At 48.9% G+C, this 18,371-nt stretch overlaps 1 protein-coding gene across 13 annotated transcripts in view; it reads right to left on the bottom strand.

Moving 5' to 3' along the window:
• Window positions 1–18,371, bottom strand: part of szt2 (SZT2 subunit of KICSTOR complex) — an 83,423-nt gene that overhangs the window by 48,899 nt on the left and 16,153 nt on the right. For 11 of the 13 annotated variants that reach the window (XM_035415455.1, XM_035415462.1, XM_035415458.1 and 8 more), the window contains exons 21-42: window positions 17,793–17,907; window positions 17,367–17,480; window positions 16,520–16,720; window positions 16,281–16,378; window positions 15,848–15,986; window positions 15,116–15,445; window positions 14,498–14,705; window positions 13,809–13,856; window positions 12,285–12,412; window positions 9,754–10,027; window positions 8,697–8,871; window positions 8,459–8,551; window positions 7,781–7,859; window positions 7,128–7,409; window positions 6,594–6,732; window positions 6,238–6,354; window positions 6,012–6,081; window positions 5,697–5,882; window positions 5,044–5,319; window positions 4,279–4,552; window positions 668–742; window positions 58–196 (exon numbers count right to left, since the gene is read on the bottom strand). In XM_035415455.1, the coding sequence (XP_035271346.1) occupies window positions 58–196; window positions 668–742; window positions 4,279–4,552; window positions 5,044–5,319; window positions 5,697–5,882; window positions 6,012–6,081; window positions 6,238–6,354; window positions 6,594–6,732; window positions 7,128–7,409; window positions 7,781–7,859; window positions 8,459–8,551; window positions 8,697–8,871; window positions 9,754–10,027; window positions 12,285–12,412; window positions 13,809–13,856; window positions 14,498–14,705; window positions 15,116–15,445; window positions 15,848–15,986; window positions 16,281–16,378; window positions 16,520–16,720; window positions 17,367–17,480; window positions 17,793–17,907 (3,560 nt within the window). The remainder of the gene's footprint in view (window positions 1–57; window positions 197–667; window positions 743–4,278; window positions 4,553–5,043; window positions 5,320–5,696; window positions 5,883–6,011; window positions 6,082–6,237; window positions 6,355–6,593; window positions 6,733–7,127; window positions 7,410–7,780; window positions 7,860–8,458; window positions 8,552–8,696; window positions 8,872–9,753; window positions 10,028–12,284; window positions 12,413–13,808; window positions 13,857–14,497; window positions 14,706–15,115; window positions 15,446–15,847; window positions 15,987–16,280; window positions 16,379–16,519; window positions 16,721–17,366; window positions 17,481–17,792; window positions 17,908–18,371) is intronic. The other 2 variants (XM_035415460.1, XM_035415466.1) reach the window with 1 other exon arrangement.

The raw sequence follows: 18,371 nt of genomic DNA, 5'->3' as shown, positions 1-18,371 counted from the left end.
CGCGGACGACGGGCCCCGTTTGTTGGGAGTACGGGTTGTTTTGCGTGTGTGTGGTACCTGGAGTGGGAGTACACCTCCACTCTGTCCTGATGGATCTTCACGATCAGCCAGAAGTCGGGCATGAGCGGACACTGGGGCTCCTGCTCGTCCATGGTGGGGTCTTCGCACTCGGAGTCACTACTGCCCCCGTCGTAGCCTGGAAGCAGGGAGGGGAGAGAGGGGGGAACGGAGAAAGAGAGGGAGGAGGGAGAGAGAGAGGGAGAGAGAAAGAGCAAAGCAAGCGAGAGACAGATAACAAATAAGTTTGTCACATTTCTGTCACTTCTCATTTGCTCCAACCACTCTTCTTGCTCCGAGAAACAGGCGAGCAGACCTCCTCAATGTTAAACGCTCATGCTGAGTGGAATTGTGTCAGTTTCCAGACACCCACTGCAGTCTCCGTGCCCGGTCATGCAGTTACCACCAAACAGCAGCTGAGCAATGTGATCCCAAGAATCAGATCCCCGAGCAACTCGCAAAGCTTGTTTTTTGTGCCTTGGCTTTGCGGCTACGGCCACTCTGCCCCGGATGGGATTTGAACACGCAGCCTGCAAATGTTCCCAAACCAGCGTTCCAGTTCAGTGGGGGGGGTTGTAAGGAAGGAGAGAAGAGAAAGGGGGGTTCGTACCGAGCATGTCCGAGTCCAGGCTGCCCTGGCTGGACACCACGCTCTGTACCCGGCTGGGCCTCAGCTTCCCGCTGCCTGGAGAGAAAACACACCTTTTCAGACAGGAAAACCACTCCAGGGCCGACCGCTGGCGCCCGCACTGCATGCTGGGAACACGGCTCTGTCAGGCTGCACTGCCCCTGCATTGCATGCTGGGAACTGTATGAACATCAATTTAGTGTGAATGCTGAAAATTTTAATAGTAGGGTACCAACTGTTCTACTGCCATTATGGCCATCATTAGCCGCGTTTCCACCGCAGGAACTATACCCCGGAACTAGGAACCTTTTGAGGAACTCAGTGCGTTTCCACCGCAGGAACTAGGGTCTAAATTTAGTTCTGGGGGCTTTGTTTTACCCCCCAAAACGTTCCTGCTCGGGGGGTAGTACTTTCCGAAAGTACAGGAACCTTTTGGGTGGAGCTTGCAGCGCTGAACATTTCTGATTGGTCGAGTACTCGTAGCATTTGTGTTGTATTTATTTTCCGCCATTACCCGCCATGTTTGAAAATATGCAGCGGCAAACCAATTTATTTTCATAATAACTTCAGATCAAACTTGTATGTTATGCGGCGCAGTAGCCTACTTTTGGTTATAGCCTGTCAACGTCTTGGAATTATAACGTGTGCTCTTCTGTTCTTTTCTTGCTTTAGTATTCGTTTTATAAAATGCTAAGCATTCGTGCTGGGACAGCATATTACGTAGGCTACCAAAACATTCAAACGGATTAATTCGGTTGCTGAATATTTTCTTCCGGATTTTCTTTGTTAGCCCGTTGTAATTGACTCAAAACGTTTGATACAGTTATGTGAGGTATGCGGTAGTTCTGCATAATTAACATTGGTGATACAGTACAAGCAAACTGGAAATCACCTTCCGCACTTTTTATCCGGGTAAAATAACAGGTTAATTCTAGTAATCTTCCCTTTAGCTTTTTCAGACTGCCGTAATTTTACTCAATTTTACTGCCATTTTTCAATTCCACGAAAAGACCAGGAAGACTATGGACTCATTTATGGTGCATGGTTCGCATCTGGAGGGCACACTTCGCTGCTCGGCTAGCAGTAACTTCGAAGGAAAGCAAACGGTGGCTGTACCACTACTAATTTACATTTTCACGCAAGTCCGAGTTTTCGTTCTATTCTTGTCATTTTGCGATTAGCCTATATGGAATTGACGACGAGAAAGTAATAAAACAGCAAATTGTTTACAACGTGTGCATGTTTTCTGCTGTTAATGAATGTGTTTGAGAGGATATATGAAAATCAATAAATACAAAAGTAACCATATATAGTCATTGTTGGTAACCCGTTGTATATAAGTGGAATAAACCCCTCCGGGCTGTCCCGGTTATTAGAAAATAATGTAGGCTACTTCGGTGGTAGTATGGGGTTACAGAAGAAATCATATGACAGATGGACCGACGACAAAGTCAGTGGGCTAATTTGCCTAATCTTCGCGGTACTTTAGACCCCGGTGGAAACGCAGACAACCATTGGCTGAAGGAACCTTTTAGTTCCTGGTAAAGTAGTTCCTGGGACTGAAAGTTCCGGGTAATTTTGGTGGAAACGCGGCTATTGTGTGTAAAAAAAAAAAAAAGAATAAATAAAAATAATAATCCAAATATAAAAACCAAGGGTCACTGATATTAGCTGAAGGAGAATTTTATGCACGAAAAATAAACTCGCCCTTTGACTTGTTAACGTAAGCCTTGCTTAAAAAACAACCCTACGACTTAAACTGGTAGGAATATTTTTACTCATTTTGACAGATAAGCAATTAGCATGTCAGCAATTAACATCTATTTAAAAATTTTATGATCCGAGCAAAATCACCAAATTGCAATAATTCGAAAATGGATGAAAATAAAATAGTATTAGTAGAGATTTTTCTTTTTTACGTACACTTAAGACTATTCGCTCGCATGTCAGGATAGAATTTGGAGTTGTCCCTGCTGAATCACCGAGATGGTTTTTGGAAATTCTGCCCTGCGCCTTTCAGAAAAAAATAACGAGCTGTCCACAGACTGGCTTTTGACAGTCCCGCTGCTACGGAAACCGCGGCCTGTGTTCAAACAACAGCTGTCCTCAACTTGGACTGAAAAGTAAATGCGAGCGTTACATCTTTTCTTCACAAACTCAGTTTGGCAAATTCGCTTTGAAGACAGCAGAACATGCCAAACAGTGTTTGTGAAAAAAAGATCACTGTTGTACTTAATTATCAGCCAAAGCTAAAGGCAAAAGCCAATTGAACCCCAGCCAGGATCTCGATTCTCCAATGTGCCGGTATTTTCAGAAAATGCCAAACCCGCCGGGGAAGATTCAGGACTCTTCTTTCCCAGCAATTACGGAATTTAACCCTTTGCCGCACATCTCATGATGAATCATTGCTAAAGCACAACATTTCTCCGAATGTTTCCGGAAACATGTTTCATTTCGTACACAGACTCAAGGGCACTATGCTGGAAAGGGTGGCTGACCTAAATCTAAAAACGATCAATACTGCAACAATTCATTAAGGCATAAAGATAAATATGCATACAGCTCTGGAAAATATTAAGCGACCACCTCATATTTTTGAAGAAGAATCAGGGTTACTCCACCAAATATTGATTGATGAACAGTTCCAAAGCAAACACACTGTTATTTTTACTACTTATGGGTACAAACTTGTTTGGTTTGCTAGCTTCTATTCTACTCTTCTTCTGTTACTTACAAGGGTAACATATTGAATATTAATGGCACATCTATGAGGGTTCTTACAGTGATTTGGCCCCATTGGAAAGTCCACTTCTAAAATAGAACGTTCAAGTCTAAAATAGAATCTAGCTGGACCCAGATTCTGCTTCAGATGGATACCATAGCAGGTGATTTGGTGACTGTCTGCTGTCTGTACAAAGATGACCCAACAGCTGGATATGGTCTTGCCAGCGTGATTGCCATCTCAACCATCTTGTTGCCAGACTGACCATCTCCAGACCATCTCCAAACCAGCTTAAAACCAGCTATAACAAAGCTGGATTTCCCACCAGGGTTAAAATTACCAATGTGTAGAGAAACGGACCCTGTGTTAACATCAGTAATCTTGCATGACCTTGCATCATCTTTATTTTTGGACCCGTTGTTTTACCCGGTACTGTTTGTGACAGCTGGGAGTAAGTTCTGAAACTGCAGCATCTCCAGAAAAGGGAGAGTAGCTCTCTAGGCAGCACTAGCTGAGTTTTATGCAGAGATTTTCAGTTTATTTCTACCATTTTTCATATTTTGTTGATTTTGAAATCACGGTTACTCAAACAATGCGAATCCAGTACCTATCCAGCTGATATTAAAGGTCACAGCTAACCTAACCATTGGATACAGCCTGAGCCTGATTTTCTACACATATACACGCATGCATATTTCTGACTGTCAAACATTTACAATCGTAGCGTTTCACGAGCGCACTCTCACAGCTGGGCTAGCGCACGACAACGGGCGGATAACGAGCTCCGCGGCTAACGAGCTCCACGGCGCACCGCCGCTCGTTTAAGCCGCGAATCGGCGGGACGCGGGCGGGAGGGGGAGGGGCTGCTCACTGTGAGTGGCGGACTGCACCGATTCGGCCAGGCTGACGGCCGAGGGGGTCTTGGGGGGGGAGGTGTGCTCGGAGGACCGGTCCGTGCTGCCGCTGGGCTGCAGGAGGGGCGGGCCCGACGGCGGTTTGTCCCCTGTGGCGCTGCTGCCGCCAACGCTGCCCGAGCTCTGGGGGCAGGTCTCCTCCCTGTCCGCCAGGCCGCCGTCGCAGGGCTCTGGGGCGGGCTCGCACCCGGGCACCTGCCCTGGCACCGCCCGCTTCTCCTCTCCCTGCCCCTAGAACAGAAAGCAGCACATTACATCACATTACTTAAGCGGTCACTCTCATCCAGAGTAACTTAAAATATTCATAGTCATAAATATTTTTTGCACCAGTACCCTAATCTGTAATATCAAACAGAGGCAATGGAGTAAGAGGGGAAACTTCCATGTTGGAAGCAGTTTTACATGCTATTGGAAAAATATCACTGTTGTACGCAGCTAAAACTGTAGAGGCCTGGATTGCTTGATAATAGCACAGGCAACTACAACCTCATACAGAAAATAGAAACAATAAATTATAGCTCAATAAGCATTGATTTGCTGTGTGTTTGGAATGCTAACCGCTCATTCCACCATGTTCAGCAGTTTGCTATAATGAAGCCTTCATGATGAGATGATAGCCTTCATAAAATGCTGGTTGCTGTCCTCCTTTCTGTGTGATTTATAATATATATTTCATAAGAGGTAAAATGTTTTGTTTTAGAGAAGCACGTTTCTCAGCTCACCGCAGAGTTAGGCTCCGCCCTCTCCATCTCGGCTTCACTGTCCGCGTCCTTCCCTGCCGCGTTCCGATTGGCCGACGCCCCGAGGGTCTCTTCCACCCCCGCACAGTGATTGGGCTGCTGGGCGGCCCTGCCCTCCTCCTCGGCGTTCGGGGGCGGTTCGGACAGCTTGCGGGCGGCCAGGATGCGCTGGGAGTGAAGCCGGCTGATGGACACGTAGTGGAAGTTATCCAGTCCCCCGTTCAGCAGGTAACCCTGGAGGGACATCCTGCGGAACTCCTACACAGAGACGGAACAGCAAGGAAAATAAACAGTCACTTCATTCACAGTGCTTAGAAGCCCTCTTCTGGCAGGAGAAGAGATCACTGCCTTGCGTTCAGAAAGACCAAGGTTCAAACCCTGACTGCTACACAAAGCAGGCACCACAGCTTATTTTTCCAAGTGTCCACTTGCTTACATTAATCTTTCAATCAAAATGGCGGTAAAAACGAAAAAAAACAAAACTTAAAAACCATTATTCATAACCTGCTATACTACACAGCTACAGCTCTTTGAATTCCAGAATAATACATTGAGATGAGAGAAGAATTCTTAGAGCAAAAACTAACCCTAACCCCAACCCTGGCCCTACTATGACGCCACAGGCTGTTTCCCACCTCTTTGAACCTCTCCAGGGACTGCTCGGGGCCGAAGACGAACTGCAGGGGCACCACCTCGCAGTGGCAGCGGGGGCGCCCGCTGGAGCGGTACACGTGGTCCGCCACCTTCTGCAGGGTGGGGGCGCCGATCACCCGGGAGTGGCGCAGGGCGGAGACGATCTCGTCCTCCAGCAGCCAGCGGATCTGGGGGGGGGGGGGGGGAATTTAAGGTGATTTGACGGAATCAAGGGTAAAATCGGATGACTGATGCAAAACCACGCAGTCGGGAATGAATTGTAGAAAAGACGAGAAGGGGGGGGGGGGCACTCATACCTCGTCCATGGTGGCCAAGACAGCCAGCTTGTGCGGGATGGGGAGTTTGGCCAGAGTGTCCCCCGAAACCCTGAAGGGAGAGGGAGGTTCAGAGAGATCAGATTCAGCAGACTGTATGGAGACTGGGAGAAACCTGACTGATACCCTCCCTCCCGAACTCTCCCTCTCAGGCTGACTCCAGCCCCACCACCATCGTAGCCCCAGACGCCCCGCCCCCAAAACTCACCCGTCCACCCCGGAGCCCCGCAGGCTGTCCAGGGTCCCCATCAGCTCCTCGTCCGAGCGGTAGGACGACGGCTGCCCGGGGGAGCGGTTCAGGGACACGCTGCTTTCTGAGGTGTACCTGTAATACACACGCACACACACACACACCCGCATACATGCACATGCACGCACACAAACACACACACCCACACACACACGCACGCACGCACGGAACGCACACGCACACGAGCAGGCATACACACACACGCACACGAGCGCACACATACACAGAGTAAAATAAGAGCCCTAAGCCCAATCACAGGCCTCCATCTAAAGCCCTCCCCTGTAACTCATCCTCGTCATCTGCAGTTTCCTCACCGGCTGTGGTGGAAGTCGGAGGCCATCCCCTCGATCTCCAGAGGCAGGGTCAGAACGAAGATGTCCAGGGTGACCGACAGCTCGTTCAGATCCACCGACTGAAGGGACTCCGCGTTCTCCAGGCAGGATATGAGCTCACCTGCGAAGGACACGTTCAGGCTGCGTGTGAGCGCAAACTACGAACCGCTGCAGAAAACGCAACAACTCATCTCCAGTGCGCTCAGTATCCGCCTCAGACTTCATTCATGTACAGTAATAACATCAAATTGTGATGCACGGTAAGCTAACAAATTAATGGACTGCAGGAGCCCAAATGTGACCCAGCAAATTAACAAAAGACAGCAGGAGCCGAAATGTGACCCAAAAATGTAACAAAGGACCCCAGGAGGCCGAATGTGACCCAACAAATTAACAAAAGACCCCAGGAGGCCGAATGTGACCCAACAAATTAACAAAGGACAGCAGGAGCTCACATACTGAAACAGTTTAACATTTCCCTATTGAAAAGATCAGATGACAGCTTCATCATCTCACCCAGGCAGGTGGGCAGTGTCTGTATGGGCATGGAGCCGTGGCAGTTCTTCACGTTGACGGAGCAGGTGAGGTGGACGAAGAGGGGGGGCATCTCGGGCTGGGGCCCCTCCGGCTCCAGCAGGGAGTCCCCCTCCAGGATGCTGAAGGAGTCCTCGTCCTGGTTCACCGTGTTGGAGTCCGACAGCGAGTCGTTGTCCGGGAACTTCCTGTCGGCGCGCTCCTGGTACTCCACCTCCAGGTCCGTGTCGCTCTCCGTCACGATGCAGCAACCGGACATATTCTCTGTGAAAAAAAGAAATGCAAAAAAACACAGCTGAGATGCAGACTCGTACCATATTTATAAATTAAACAAACATACACACAAAGAACAACCCAGGTAAATAGTAAGTAGTGACTGGGACAAAACAATTTGCAAATAGAAACTTACATGCAGGCAGCATAACTCTGAGAATGGCGAACACCATTGCAATTGTGTCGCCTGCATTTCAATCCTCCTTCAGCAAGAGGGCAGTAGAGACTTCTTCGATTGCACGTAAGACAATCATGAAGTTACACCGGCACCAAAGAAAGGCACACACGCAGATGCCCATGGGTGAGAACTAAGACGATTTGAGTGGCCGACTATCACTGCACTGCGGCAGCAGCTCTCTTACCGTCCTCGGTGGCGAGCTCGGCCTCCGAAACTTCGGTCTCCTCGCTGGGCCTCCTCTCTTCCTCGTGGTCCGAGTCCTCCTGAACAGGAAAGAGAAGACAAGATTAGGAGGGAGACTTCCTGGGGAGACCAGGCTGCTGATGCTGGATGTGGCATCAGTGGGGCTGTCAGGGACAATCTTCCCTCTGGCCAAATAAACCCCAGTGCCCCAGTGTTACGGGGACATTGAGTTGTTGGAGACGCAGTCTTCTGGATGAGAGGTTAAACCGAGGTCCTGACTCACCGTGGTCATTATAAAGATCCCATGACACACACTGCAAAGAGAAGGGGGTTTGCTGATGTCCTGGCTAAATTCCCAACCTAGCTCTCTCCACCTGCCACCTACTCACCCCCTGATTTAATTGGCTAAAAAGTTGTTCTGTCCCTTTCCACCTTAGCTGATGTGTGGTGAGCATTCAGGCGCAAAATGGCTGCCGTGCATCACCCAGGCAGGTGCTTCACATTGGTGGTGGTTGAGGTGAGTTTCCCCCTCATCACTGTAATGCGTTTTGAGACGCTGGCCAGAGAGACAAGCACTATATAAATGCAAGGAATTATTATGAATTATTAATAAGATTAGGGGGATTAGCAAGTTCCAGCCATTTCAGTTCTTCCGTGATAAACCACACTGGCCACTCACCTCTTTCTTAGCCGACGGAGGGCAGTAAAAGAAGTAGTGTGGGTTTGAAGGCACTGTCTTGAAGTACTGAGCACCAATTTCCATGAATTTATCCTAGGGAGGAGAAAACGCAGAAACATAAATGCATCTTCCTGAAATACTGAAGAAAAAAAAAGTCTGGCAGTTATACACAAAAAAACGAATTCAGAGAAAGTCTTGGCAACATGTCTTGACCTAATGTTGACCTTTGTGGTATTACCTGTATAATCTTGTGCAGGTCAGGGAAAACCTCACACTTCTGCTGGGTCTGTAAGAGCGATAGAGGGAATTCTGGGTAGACCCTGTGGGTTTTGGGTTCCTCTGGTGCCACAGGGGAGGTGGGGGCCGAGGGCTTCCCTCTAGACTCCGCCTCGCTGACATCCTCCGCCTCCACACTGCCAGGACAGAAACAAGAACATTGTTCAAAAAACTGTCAGTTAAATTTCACTTCCCCACCCAACCATGGCTGGGATGCTAATTAAAGGGACACCGTTGAGAAGGTGATTTGTCTTACTGGCAGTTTGTTGACTTTCATTTCCTGCTTTTTAACAGATTCAGTTATCACTGTCTAAGCATTATTTCTAGGTTAAGAGTGCAAATGCACTTCAGACACAAGCGCAAACTTCAGTTCTCTTTATTCGTTTGGCTTTCATTACGCATTTCGAACGCGGTCGGTACGAGGTACTGTGCAAGACGCACGTCGTGACAGAGACAGTCAGTAGATACCCGCCCTCTGCTCGGAAATAATAAAAAAACAACAGGCATTCAGCCTTTGAATTTCACTCTCCGCATCTGCTTCTTCAGGCCTGTTAGCTATCACAGCAGACGGTATGAATCCAAACCACAGTCGTAGCACCCCACTGTTCTAAACCAGCATTCACCCCTTCATATTACAAAAGAAAACTGTATCATCTCTGTTTATTAAACATCTACATCTTTAATGTGGAAACAGCAGCAGCTACACTACCATACCTGTACCAATACCCTACAGGCAACACAACACACCTGAAATCTGTGTGTTCCATTTTCACATAATCACAGTGAATCACATCTTTATATTCAGCACAAGCCGAAGTCGAAATTCAGTAAAAGTTCAGACCGCACAGCAGGCATGTCTGCACCCACTCCCTCTAAAACGCTCATTAGTTTAAACGGAGCAGTAATAAAATGAAGAGCAAAGTAAATTAACGAGCCAACAAAAAGGCCGCTTTTCGAGCGAACGACCTCGGGTGGAGAGAGGAGGTCCAGGCGTTGGGCGGAGGACCCACGGCTCGTACCTGGAAGAGGAGGCCAGCACCCCCCTCTCGGACGCGCCCTCGTCCTCGGCCTCGCCGATGGTGAATGTGGCGGGGTTGGCGTGGGGGCCCCGCCCCCTGGCGGCGGCGGCGCCCGGCAGCTCCTGGCGCTCGCGGAAGGCGCGGATGTGGCCGCACAGGGTCTGCAGGAAGGCGCCGATGTCGATCTCCTGCAGGGACTCCTCGCAGTAGTCCATGGCGGTCAGGACGTCCTGGGAGCTGATGTAGTGGGTCTGCTGGAGGCTGCGGTACACGCCTGCGGGGACAGACGCAGCTTGTCACCACACGACCAAACACTGCTGTGCCTGCGGCGACCACACACTGCCGCGCGTGCGGCAACCACACACAGTTGCGCGTGCGGCGACCAAACACGACCGGGCCCGAACGCACCGTGACCGCCCACAGCGGGAAATCAAATATACGCACACAGCTTAACGCGTTCAAAAGCGCTACGGCTGAACAGTGAAGTCCGGTGGGTTGGGAAATCGCCTCGCCTCGCGTTATCTTATATCACAATGCAACATAAAGTTTAATTAACGCTACGCTCCGCTATCTTGTACTTGCAGGCTTTATGGAACAAAAAAAAAAAGATAATTTCATATTGGGAAATATAGTGTTTTAATCAATCTTGCAGAGCAAGAGTTTGAACCAAAGGAATAGTAAATTGATTAATAGGTAAATCAAGACAACCTGAGCTGCGGATCAGGGATGTTTAACCCTGTACCCTGGAGATCTACTGTCCGGTAGGTTTTCACTCCAAATCCTAACAAAGCACACCTCATTCAACAGCTAGAAATCTCTATGAGCTGTTAATTACTAGAAGGCGTGCCAAATTAGGGCTGACATGCAAAACTACCGGATGGTAGATCTATTGCAACGGGGTTAGGCAGCTCTGCTTTAGATATTAGCAAGCTAATGTTACTCATACCTAAAAGAACATCCATGTATTTTTATACATTTTCTAAAATTTTGCAATACTTAAACTACCGCCTATAAAAATGCACTTTCGTTTTTTGTGAAATGTCAAAATTGCAGAAATCTCAGAAATACTCCACAAGAATTACATGCTTAATAAACACAGCAGATAAAACTTTATGTGATTTTACACCAACGCTCTTTTTTTCCAGTCGGGATAAATTACTGAGGATGTCCCTCGGTAGAAGTAGGAAAAGACATATTTACATGGGGAAAACTTGACCGCACACAACTTTGTCAGCCCTTGTATCCGTTTTCATTGATAAAAGATGTACAGCACTTTGGTCGATACTAGTGCTTAACTGGTTTCTAAATAAAGCTGCTTTCTAAATAAAGCTGACCTGACCTGACTTCTGTCTAGAACATAATTTTTAGCGGGAAGAGATAAATAAATAGCGAGGCTAGCCGGGCGACGGTCGGGGACGCGGAGGGGCTGCAGTGCGTCAGCGGGACAGCGTTCGGATCGGGCGCGGGTGCGCATCCATCAGCCTGTCACCCCCGCGCTCTGTCTCCTCGGGCGGAGCCGCCCCGTTTATCTCCGGCCTGACGTTTACAGATGTCGCTGACACGGAGCAGACACGCCGCCGTCCGCCAATTATCGTCTCCGAAGGGCCGACAGCTTTAAGGCCCTTTTTTTTTTTAATTGATTTTTTTTTTGCGGGCGCCGGGAAAGACGGGGGCTGTCGGATTTGAGCTCGGCCCGGCGTCGGCCCGGCGCTCGATACGCGCGGCGGGAAGTCGTCAGGCGGGCGGCGCGAGAAGCCGCCTCTCCCCGATCGTTAACAATTACCGGGTCGCACCTGCCTCGCTGAGCAGCTGTAATCTAGTCTGACTTCACTTCCTCTCGGCTGCCTAATCCTCAGTACCGCCCGAGGGAGTTGCTGGGTTGTGACCCAAGCACCCTCAAACTGATAAAAGATGGCTGTCTGTACAAGATAAAAGGTGTTTGAATGTTTGTATGTTTGAATAAGTTGTCTGCTTGAAAAAGATGTCAGTGGGTAAAAGACGTCTCTAGATATTAATCCTGTGCAAGTAAACAAAGTATTTAGATGAGGATTGCGCCGGAAGACAAAGTTTCCATCAAAATACTTCACTAACTGTGGAACACTGTGGAGATGAAGCAAGTAGCCACACTGCAATAGTAACTTTGGTAAAAAGTCAGAATAACATTGTGGAAAAAATAATGAATGAACCAAGTAGATACTGAACCAGAAATATTGAGGTCTTGTGTACCTTCGCCAAATAACAGAATCTGAACTTCGTAACTCTAGGGCAGGGATGAAAAGAGCCAATGTTTTTTGTTTTTTGTTTTAGCCCAATACTACATCAACAAATTCAAATAATCAATTTCAATCAAGGTCTTCAATCAAGACCAAGAAGAGCAGAATCAGGTGCCTTAGTGCTGGGCCAAAAGAAAAACCTTTTTATATAAGATTGGCTACCCCTGCTCTAGTGAAAACACACCTCGATAATCTTTGTAAAAAACATGACTGTGAATGATATCTATGAGGTCATGGCCATCTGAAACGGGGCCTTACCTTTGACGTAGCTCTGGTGGTAGTGCTCCTGCAGCAGGCTGCAGTAGTTGGCCAGCTCCTTGTGCTTGTGCGGGTGCGCCATCAGCTCCGTCCAGGAGGAGGTGCTGCTGCGCTCCTGGGAGAGGGACCTGCGGGGTGGGGGGTGGGGGGGGGGGACGGAAGAGACGCCGCACACAGCACCCGCCGCCGTTAGAGAAGCGTACATGCAAAAAAAAAAAGGGGGCGGGGACACCGCGCCGAGGCCTGCGGGAAGCTTGCGGGAGCCGGGCTGGCGGGTTGGCGGGTTGGCGGGGGGTGGGGGCTGGGTTAAAGAGAGCTATGGGCCGTGCAGTTGAGCTGCAGAAGGGAACGGAGCATAGCGCAATTGGAGTCGCTCAAATCACACGGGCAGAGACTCCGCCTCTCATTGGTAAGGACGCTGTCCAAGGCCACACTGTCATTTCAGAGGACGTGATTAAGGTAGCAGCTGGAAGATCATGAGAAAATTTGACAATTTGAGCAGAGGTGCCATCATTCGTGCCAGTACGGTCCAGAACCATGCAGTGCACATCAAACATTAAGGAATTTGAAAAAGCTTCTGAAGAAAAACTGCCGTTTCCTACTGTGCAGCTCTGCACCGAACACCTCTGCGACTCAACGGACCTTCTCCAAAAGGGGGCGCTGTGGTCACAGATGATGTCATTGATGGGCAATCTTCTTCGAATTCTCACCAACCCAGAAGACAAAACTTGACAAAGGCAGCAAGTTGTTTTTCAAGAATGACATCCTTAATTATTACGGTAAGATTGAAGAAATAGCTGAACCGAAGAGAACCATTAGCTCACTAACAGAAACAAACATGAACTCTGTCAGTGTTTGAAAGCAACTTGAGAACATGTACTTCGATGCTACCGTGTTTGCAGAGTTTACCCATCAATGACATCATCCATAACCACAGCGCACCTTGTGAAAAAGGTCCATGATTCTGAGTTATGCTGTTAATTCCAAACCGTTCATCACACAAACACTTCTGTGAAGTTTCCAACGACAGCAGTCCTATCTGAAGGCATCTGAAGAATCACTGGAGTGCAAAATTCAAAAAGCACAAAGCGTGTAGCTTAGTGACACAGGAGATCTTTAAGGAATGAGGCAAGAACAGAGGAAGTAATCCCAGAGAAAAACCGTCCTATCCACAGTTCAAGGGCCGTCACCGGCTAAAAGGGTATGCACCGAAAAGCCCTTCAGATCAGAAGCCAATCTCACAACCCCTAACCGTAATACCGAGGAGGAACAGATGCTCTGATTTAACTGAGACTGTGTCAGTACTCTATGACCTGGCTTTGGGCCTTTTACAGCAAAAGGCATTTAAAGTCTGGTTTGTGACGTCACGGGAAACTTAAACGCCATTTATGTCAGTCTCAGTCAGAGAGAGCATGGCTCCTCTGTGCCGTGGAAGACCACACCCCCCATGCCACGCCCCCCACACAAGCTTCTAAATAAGGAGGGGTAAGGCAGAGAGCAGCAGGAAGCAGTCAGCCGCGCTACCTGAACTTCATCTGCTGATAGATCTCCCAGGAGTCTGCGTCTTGAGGTCTATTCTCACCCAGGAAAACACAATTAGAACACACGTTAGCAGGGCCTCTACCCACACGTACTGAATGAAACAAGTGTAGTCTGGGATTTGTAGGCATTTACCAAACATGGATGGGAATACAGCACCAGTAAATACAATGTTCAATTCAATTGCAAACCTTATTCAATAACAATAACCAGATTTTTCTATCAAATGAAATTAGTAAGATTATCACTGAATGATCAAATAGACGGGCCCATCTGCTGCACTTGTGTGGGTGTGAACTTCATTTCAGTCTATGGAAGCCAGAGGTCTCATACATCCTCATGGCCTCCCCGAACTACTGGTGTGGATCAACGGGTTAAAGGAACCGTGGGGCAGGGTTTTGAGGTTCGAAGGGCTGTGGGGTTTGGACAATCACGTTTGCGTGTCGATGTGTGATGTCAGACAGTGCTTCGTGTCTCCATGGTTTTCCACACATAGACCTCACACAGACACCGACACCCGATGTGCCCTTTGTGCAGGCAGACTGCGGGAGCCCGATTGGCCAGAGAGAGTTGCCGGTGCTCAGCGAGACACGGACGTCCAGTCGACGCCCCCGGGCCACACTACGGCCAATGGCGTGCTGCCCCCCACCCCCCCCCCCCCCCCTCGCGGTTACCTGAAGAAGACGTCTCGCGGCTGCCGGCCGGCCCGGGGGTGCACCAGCTGCTCCTTGAGGGACTCCAGGGAGCAGCTGTAGACGTAGACGGGGCAGCGGGGCCGGGACAGGTCTCCGGAGCTCTGCTGAGACACCTGCCGGCTGAAGGTGATGTGGAAGTCCCGCTTCTGCGGCTCGGCGAACTGCACCCCCTCCCTCTCCTCTGCACCTGCGGAGGCATCCGGCACTGACTGCTCAACCCGACCTGACGCTAATACTGTAACACCATAACTTTCTGCATACGTATGCTATATACATAGATAGACACACACACACACTTTAGGTATGACCAGTTCTTTTTTAGGTAGGATGGCCTGCAGGGGTTACTCAAGCAATGCATGTTGCGATCCCCACCGACAGAATCCCTCCTATCCCGCCCATCCCTCCCATCCCTCCCTTGGACAACGCAGAGCCAACTGTATGCTCTTCCTGCAGGGATGCCGGCCACAATTACCAGACCCAAGACCGTGGTGCTAGGACAGGGTCTTCAACCTTTTCAGACCTAGGAACCTCCACACAGGCATAGAGGTATCTAGAGAACCCCCATCATAATTTAAAAGGCATCCAGGGAGGCCCTACCTGGACGTTCAGGGCCATTCTCTTGCGCAGTACCCCTGCCGGCCCAGTCTTCGAACTCCAGAGTGGAATCCTCCGACTTCCTGCCGTCCGACGAAGGGGACTGCACGCTCAGGCCGGGGCTCAGGAGGCTGTCGTCGGGGCCGTTCAGAAGGGGGCTGGCCCCCTGCTCAGCAGGAGGAGGCTCCGGTCTCCCCGGCCCATTGGCCGAGCCGTCGTGAGAGTCCGTCTGCGATTGGCCGCGGCTGTGTGTGAGGGTGTCGTCCTCCTCTTGGGAGCTCCCGCTGCCCGAGGGCTCTCGGTCCAGTCCGGAGGCCATCAGTATCTGCACGTCTGAGAGAAGCTCAACGGTCAATCCCACTTTTTCTGTTTACATTAGGAAAGCGCACACACCACAAAGATGACAAGTGATATTTATATTTCCTTTAAATGAATTTTATGGGTGTTAGAACATTCTGGATGCTAGTTCATTTTCTTGAAAGCAAACACATCAGTTAGCTCTCCGATTTGCTGAAGTATGCACATACATGGAACAAATTTTGAAATATGACATATTTCTAAATTCTGATGCCAAAACGAGATTATCCGGATCAGTCAGACTTATTTATACCTCTTTATTTATTCAGCAGCGCTAAACCTTATTTTTGTTTTCTATAACAAGTACTCCACAAGGACTGCTAAAGACACAAACATTGACCAAAACTGAAGTGACAGCAAGATAGAGTGGATATTTACCTGTGAAGGTAGCGGGGAGAAAGGTGAGGAAGATCTGCTGGGGGTTGACGAACTTGGCGTAGCACTTCCACTGCGGAGACGGGCTGTCGCTCTCTGGAGGAAGGCGTTCCTCCTCGGCCAGGTCTGCATTGCTGAAGCTCTGCGGGCGGGAAAAAATCAGCCTAGGGTGTGCAAGAGGCAGTCACAGAGCAAGGAAACTGTCTGCATGCTCTAGTGGACTCTCTTTGACCTCTGACCTATCAGCAGGCTGACCAAACAGGACAGCGTTTTAGCTACAGCCTCAGTAATGGCGCTGTCCTGGTTAGATATCATTCCGAATCCAGCATGTTTAAGTCCATTAATAGGATGTGTATTTTCACTAGAGTAACCGGGCAAAGAATTCTTATTTGCTTTCAGATAGCAGCACAATACTCAGTCCACAGACGAACCTTACCTGCAGAGTACTGGTGGAGCCCGTCACCTCCTTACTGCTCCCGACCGTGTGGAATGACATCACCGTGCCCTGCCTTTCGGGGGCTTTCAGGCACTCCTCTACAAGAAACAAAGATGCTTAACACCCTAAGGTCACCTCTGGAAACCTGCTTCAACCCTTGCTTTAATGTCATCGCTATATAAATGAAACACACATGCTACTTTGAGACACCAAACTTCACCCTGATTAGAAGCGCGTACCTTTTATGACAGGCAAGGAGAAGGGCGCCACGTGTCCGTCTCGCTCCCTCTGCAGGATATGCTGCATGAAGGTCACGTGGTCGGCATCGGCCAATGGGATCTCGCGGTCGCTGAGGTCCTGCTGCAGACAGCTGTGGAACAGGCTGAGCAGCAGCTCGTTGGGCAGGCAGGAGGAGCTCTGGGCCGGCTCTTCACTCTCCACTACGACGCAGAAAAGAAAATGCTTTCAAGTATTTCAGTCCTGCACCCTCAACTTGCCCCTGCACCTCTTCACAACCTTTACATCTTGGATCAAATGAGATAAATACTTTTGTTAGGTCCTGGTCACATTGCTGCCCTCTGTTGGTGATTACCAGGAGCACACGATCACCAACAGGGGAGCAAAGTCACCAGGACCTAACAATGTTATAGAATAAATAGTGAACCTCCAAACTTCAGAGGCCATGTGACGTGCTTACAAGAAAACAAAACAAATAATACCACGCGAATCTATTGGGTAAGACATCCGCTCAGCAGCAAGGCCTTGCAGCTCCCATGTGACTGACTTCCATGTGACTGACGAAAACACAGCACATGATCGCAGGAAGCTGTATGACCTTGGTGCTCATTAGCAGTCTGATCAAAGCCCAATAAACGCTGATGCTTTTCCCCAGAAGCGTTTCATGTGGCCTCTAAAGTCTGGATCTTACCGAATCAGATATGATCAAAGAAAAAAAGATGAGGAGAAAAGTGGGTAACCCTAACTGTTATTGTGCTTAAAAAACAGTAAATAATAATCAATGGGACTTCTAACCCAGTCCTAGGAGCAAAGCGATGGCGATCAGGCTTTCCAAGCGCCTTACTATACCTCTGCTGAGAGTGAAGAAGAAGATCTCAATCTGCTGGCACTTAGGGAGCAGCTTCATCAGGTCAAACTGGAAAGGGACAGTGTGGATGCAGTCATCAGCAGCTGGGGCTTCTCCTGTGGCCAAACGGGCACAACACATACACAGAGACCACAGTTACATAACCATGGACAGCAGATAGACAGCAGTTACATACACATAGAAAGCAGTTGGAGGGAAACAGCCAACAGTATCCTGAAAGAACTACAGCTACACAGCTACGGACAACCATTTTATTAGGAACATGTATCTCTGGGCATATTCTTCATAGACTACATGCCACTGTTCAGGTTCAGGTTGCCATTTCAGTTTGCCATTCACACCAATGCCTCTTCCTTCCAGAAAAACACACAAACTTGACAAGAGGACATTCTGTCTCTGGCTCGTACCTGGATCACTCTTGACCGCACACAGCGGGTAGACCTGGTCCTTGTTCTGGCACAGCTGGCTCAGGTACTCAAAGGTCATCATGGTCGACATGCAGGTCAAGTCGCGAGGAAAAATCTGCACAAGAAGTGAATTTTGCAGAATCCATTATCATTATGCATTAATGCATTAACACATTGCTTGATTAATATTGCCCTAGCACGACAGTGGATAAAGGTTTGAAACGCACTTACATGTACTTTCTTAATTTCTTAATGAACATCAGTGAAGCTAAGTAGCACTATATAACTTACTGTACAAAAAAGCCTACAATGCTGTAACTCATCCCAAATGTGGGTACCTACATCTGGCATGGAAACAGCACTCTATCAATTGCAATTTTGAGCAATTCCAGGTCTTACAAGATGCAGAGCGAAAGCTGACTGCTGGTGGATTCCACTTAGCGTGCTAGCCTGCTTGTGGTTACGGCTCAACCCGCCATGTGAGAACATTGTCATTTATATCTGACCCAGTAAATAATCATGCATGGTAAGGCACCCATGGTCTCAGAGAGCCTTCTCGAACCCTGGAGCCGCTTGGCA

Source organism: Anguilla anguilla, chromosome 4 (assembly GCF_013347855.1).
Source record: "Anguilla anguilla isolate fAngAng1 chromosome 4, fAngAng1.pri, whole genome shotgun sequence".
Classification (NCBI taxonomy): Eukaryota; Metazoa; Chordata; class Actinopteri; order Anguilliformes; family Anguillidae; genus Anguilla; species Anguilla anguilla.
Note: the sequence above shows the minus strand (reverse complement) of the source record. Positions and strands in the feature narration are given on the sequence as shown.